The sequence below is a fragment of the Mytilus californianus genome, unplaced genomic scaffold (genome assembly GCF_021869535.1).
Source record: "Mytilus californianus isolate M0D057914Y unplaced genomic scaffold, xbMytCali1.0.p SCAF_2, whole genome shotgun sequence".
NCBI classification, from domain to species: domain Eukaryota; kingdom Metazoa; phylum Mollusca; class Bivalvia; order Mytilida; family Mytilidae; genus Mytilus; species Mytilus californianus.
Genome location: NW_026262668.1, coordinates 93,050,135 through 93,055,476, shown reverse-complemented (window position 1 = coordinate 93,055,476; position 5,342 = coordinate 93,050,135). Strand labels below are relative to the sequence as shown.

The 5,342-nt window shown below is 33.3% G+C and overlaps 1 protein-coding gene across 1 annotated transcript in view; it reads right to left on the bottom strand.

The window, feature by feature from the left end:
• Window positions 1-3,294: 3,294 nt before the first annotated feature.
• The window catches only part of LOC127728814 (ferric-chelate reductase 1-like), a 19,363-nt gene continuing 17,315 nt past the window's right edge, over window positions 3,295-5,342 (bottom strand). The window contains exons 11-12 of the mRNA XM_052236424.1: window positions 4,040-4,113; window positions 3,295-3,659 (exon numbers count right to left, since the gene is read on the bottom strand). Coding sequence (XP_052092384.1) covers window positions 3,558-3,659; window positions 4,040-4,113 — 176 coding nt within the window. The 3' untranslated portion in view covers window positions 3,295-3,557. The remainder of the gene's footprint in view (window positions 3,660-4,039; window positions 4,114-5,342) is intronic.

Below are 5,342 nucleotides of genomic sequence, written 5' to 3'. Positions count from 1 at the left end.
GACAAATTATTTTCACACAATTGTTAGTTGCGACACGTTGAAAGGGTACGTAGACATTTGATGCGAGTTTTCCCCCTTTTATATCTTATATTAGTTGTATGGTAATAGAACTCATTAACAATATAAAGTAGAGGCCTAGAGTATTTTGATTTGTGGTCCTTGGTTTATGACCTATAAATTGAGCTCAAGGTCATAGGTAAATTTAACCTTCTAGATTTTGACCTTTGCTTTTACCTCATATGTATACATGATAAAGCCAAGGGACTTTTTGCATTAGGTTGCAAGCAATGTGACATTGAAAAGTCAACCGGAAGTGACCTTTTTGTAAACCGGAAGTAGCTATTTTTTGTACTAAGTTAATGTAAAAGTATATAGAACCATATATTTTTGGAATCAGTGTCAAGTAAACTATCAAACAATACCGGAAGTAACATCTTTTAAACCGGAAGTAAAAAATTATCTCCCTTATTTATATCTTTTTGAATAAAAAAAAACATTTATTTTTGGAATCAGCGTACAATAAGCTGTCATTTGACGCGGAAAATGACATTTAAAACAAAATTTTAATATTTTCATATCAAAATAGATCCTTACTGGTGGAAAGACCTTCAATTGTTCTCTGAACAATTGGTTTTTAATTATTATTATTATTATTATTATTATTATCATTATTATTATTATTATTATACGAAGATGAGATCGACCCAAAATGTCTGTTATGTGCAAATTGAGAAGAAAATATAGAACACTTTATTTTAAACTATGAAAGCCTATAAGAAAAGTGAGGAATACCACACTTCTTGAACTAACGCTCAACCCGATGGGAATTCCATTTGATGAACTGTCAACCAACGAAAGATAACAACATATATTGGGCATAACAACGGTAGTGAAAACAAAATAATCTCTTGTGTGTGCATGGTAGGACTTCATTGTAAATATGTGCACAACAAAACAAATGGTGGAGAGTACCAACACTGTATATAAAGAGAGCACCTGTTCTACATATGAAAATATGGTTCCTCGAAAGATAAGTTAGATGAGATAAGATTACATTAAGCCAGTCTAGCCGGTTATCATTTTGTAATCGCGCTCACAGAAACTTTTCTTATTCAGACTAAGCAATGCACAAGATCGTGGCTTTCTGAACATTATTTTATGTGCCATAGTATCACCGAATGACTAAGATCAAAAGGGAAGGTTTGAGATCGAAAAAACTTGAAACCAAGTTTTTAAAAATCACCACATAGTAGTGTTCATATACGCTGAGTTCAAAAACCTTTACTCAGTGCTTTCAAGATGCGATCGAAGCATAAACATGATAAGATGTCCGACTGAATAAGAACGAGTTATCAATCTCATATAACTTCGATTCAGTTTCACATGGTATTTACTATTTGTCAAACATACACCGTGGCAGATTTTAAGAGAAATAATCACAAGTATACAAAACATAGGTTCTCGTGCAAGCTTTAGAAAAATTGGGATACACTGGAATTATGTCTCGCCTGTGACCAAAGTAAAAAAAATGCGAGACAAAGGGTACAATCCGGCGGCAGCGTAATCTAATTGTTTAAATCTTTATATTTCAGAGGGTAGAAGACCTGGATGCTTCATGCCTTGTTTACAGATGCCTTAAGTTGCGAAGTTTCCGTCTTCATATGTCCATTGTCCTTGATCTCATGTTCATGGTTCAGCGACTGCTTAAAAAAGTTTTATTTTTGTCATCTGAATTTCTCACTTATTTTGTGTAATGTGATAGCTATATTTGTTATATAGATTCATTGTAACGTTAGCATGTCCGTCAGACAGGTTTCACCGGACCCCAACCTCATTTCATGGATCAGAGTTCAAAGTTGAAGTTGCATCAGTAGATCCGTTTCTCATATACTATAAGCATTAGGTCAACTATATGTGGTGTATAAAATGATTGTAAGGTTTACATGTCAGTCTGGCAGGTTTCTACTGACCTTGACCTCATTTTCATGGTTCATCGGTCATGGTAACGTGTTGGTGTTTTGGTTTGTTTTTCAAATACTATAAGCAATAGGTCAACTATATTTAGTGTATGAAATAATTGAAAGGTGTAAATGTCTGTCTGGAAGGTATCATCTGTACTTGGCCTCATGTTCATGGTTCATTGATCATTTTTTTGTTTGTTTTAATGGTTAATAGATATAAGAAGATGTGGTATGAGTGCCAATGAGACAACTCTCCATCCAAGTCACAATTTGTAAAAGTAAACCATTAAGTCTATTTCTAATATATTATAAACAATAGATCAATTATATTTAGTGTATCGAATGAATGGAGGGCGTACATGTCTGTCTGGCAGGTATCGTCTGTCATTGACTTCATTTTCATGGTTCATTGGTCCTTTATTTGTTTTCATGGTTAAGTCTGTTTCTTAGATACTATAAGCAATAGGTCAATTGTAGTTGGAGCATGGAATGATTGTAAGGTGTACAAGTCTATGACCTTGACCTTATTTTCATGGTTCATTGGTCAATGTTAAGTTTTCATTGTTTGATCTCTTGCTTTGATACTATATGCAAAAGCTCAACTATATTTGGTGCATGGAATGATTGTAAGGAGTACATGTCTGTCTGGCAGGGTTTATATGACATTGACCTTATTGTCAAGATTCATTGATAATATTAAACTTATGTGATACTTTTAGTAAACTTTCAGACTTTTAACATTAAATCAATCATTGTCAGTAAAGCAGGCGAGAGATTTCAGCGTGTGCTCTCTTGTTATTATTTTATAAAAATATCTCATATTTATTACATGGAATATTCACTACAAGTTAATAATGTTGGTCTTTATCGTCTAATGCCAAAATCTATATATATAATAGGACGATTACATGTTGATTTGTTATGAATATGAACACTGTTTTTTACTAGACTGAGCCGGAATTTAACATTATAGACTATTATATGCGGTTTGCGACTAGACTAGTTATATGCGGTTTGCGACTATAGACTAGTTATTGGATGTTTGTACTAGATATTTAGATATCTAATATAACGATAACAACAACAACCACAACAGCAGCTATAAGAACAACAGTTCTGATATCATAATGTTGCAAAAAAAATATAGATTTTGAAACATTCCTTTTTAAGAAAGAGTAAATTGTCACAGCGACAGATTTCTAATGCCAGGGGGTTCCGGGGGGGTTGGAACCCCCCTTTTTTTGGCCGATCAATGCATTTGAATGGGGACATATGGTTGGACCCCCCCTTTTCTCCTGGGTTGGGAACCCCCCCCCCCTTTTAAAATGGCTGGATCCGCCCCTGCTTGCTATCATGTAATGCATTTTTTTTTGTTATTAATACCCAACATACAAAACTTTTTTTTGTCAACAATGAAAACTGACATACAATCTTTCAGTGATACTGAGGGAAGACAACATAACACTGAAAAATAATAGCGCATTAAGTTTACCGTCGATAATCGAAACCACATACAAATGCACATGGAAATATAAAAGTTTTATAGATATATGTTCCGAGTTACATAACACAGAAAAGTTCAGTTACAGATATCTTTTATGAAGACGTTGATGTCGTCACCAATATTACCATACCAAGGGTAAATGTCAAGGCAATAAATACGTGGACGGAAAGAAGTATTTTCCTAACCTTCCATGCCTGAAAATAAGATAAAAAATACTTAGTTTATTGTTCTGTTGAAGACCCATCTTTGTAACTTGTGCGATTATATTATTTGGTTTGAAATTTTGCCTCATACATGTTTTATCCTTTTGAAAAGTCATCTCGATTTTGCTTCCTCAAGAATAATTTATTCTGAATAAAATCCAAGCTTTATCATGATAGTGATATTTAATTTAAATAAATCTTTATTTAACGGCGTACCTTAAACATTTCCAAAAAAACACGTACACCAAAACAATGTTTTATAAAGGGTTTTGTTCTAGTGCAAGTATTATTTTTTGTTAGTGTATTTTCAAAAATCATTTTGATATCATCATCTATATTAATTCTTAATCTCGGTTCTATCTATGACTTACATATGGAGGTCTGTTGTCGTCTATATTTTGTGGTGATGATTTGTTGTCTCTTTGTATTTTATGCATTTCATTCGCTGTCAAATAAAACATCATGACATGTAAAAATTCTATAAAAGAACAATTTTATTATACATAACATTAAGTTTGTATATCGATGGTCAGGTTATTTCAAAACCAAGGTATCAAACCAATAAAAATGAAAATCAGAATCAGAATCGCATGAACTCACACGTTTCATCGATAAGCATCTCCAGTCCAAACCACACGATACCACAGTATATAATTGTGTTCGTGTTCGGACCACTAAACTGAACACGATAAGATATGATAAGCAAAATAAATCCATACAAGCCGATGTGAATGAATCACAATCTATAATCTACACAGCACATAAACCATATAATATGTACGGTCCACTGATTCACTCACAGAAGGTTTTAAAATATATAATGATGTAAAAACTCATAAAAGATACCAGACGATTTTTAAGCAGAAGAACCAACTGGCATATCAACATGTCACTATACTTCGTTCAAAAACAATGGTACCATCGATAGGCCTCGATATGATCATAATGGCAAGAAAATCAAAATTACTCTAAATTTTGTGCATCTGAAGCAATTCTATTGACTTATCCTGATCAGAAACGCTCAAATCCAAAAACCCTAAGATGTAAAACTGTTGAGAAGCCATATGACCGAAAGGTATCTAAACAAAATAACAAAACCTTCTAAGGAAAAATTTGCATGACGATGTTAGAATCTTAGTTTCTTAATAATTTCTTAATGAATCAACGGACATTTTTTCGAATATATGTTATGAAGCAGGTCAATGACAAAGCACTGCTCACTGGGTTTATGGTACCCTCGGACAATACAGTCCTCAGAGCGATATCCACCCAGTGCTAGAAAATGAAAATTACTCTTTATAAATTTGGTGTGTCCTAAACGCTTCTCCGGATTAAACCTCATCAGGAAAGCTTAAAATTATAACCGCGAAAGTCGTGTAAGAGCCATATGACCGAAAGGGATCTAGCAGAATAGTAAATAAAAGAAGAATGTGTCTGAGGAGACGAATGCCCCCGCTAAAGCTTGCTTATAATACGTGAAAATACTTTTTGAGAGCATTTGATTTCATTGTTCTAGTCTTAGGTATTTTTGTGCTGTGTGTTATTTTCATATTTTTACTGTTTTGTTTTTATTTCTTATTTAATAAGTTCTGTTGTGTCCAGTGATTTCTCAGTTCTTGAATAATACTTTCGTTCTTTTACTTCTGATCTCTTTGTTAGCTTTACTTGTTAATT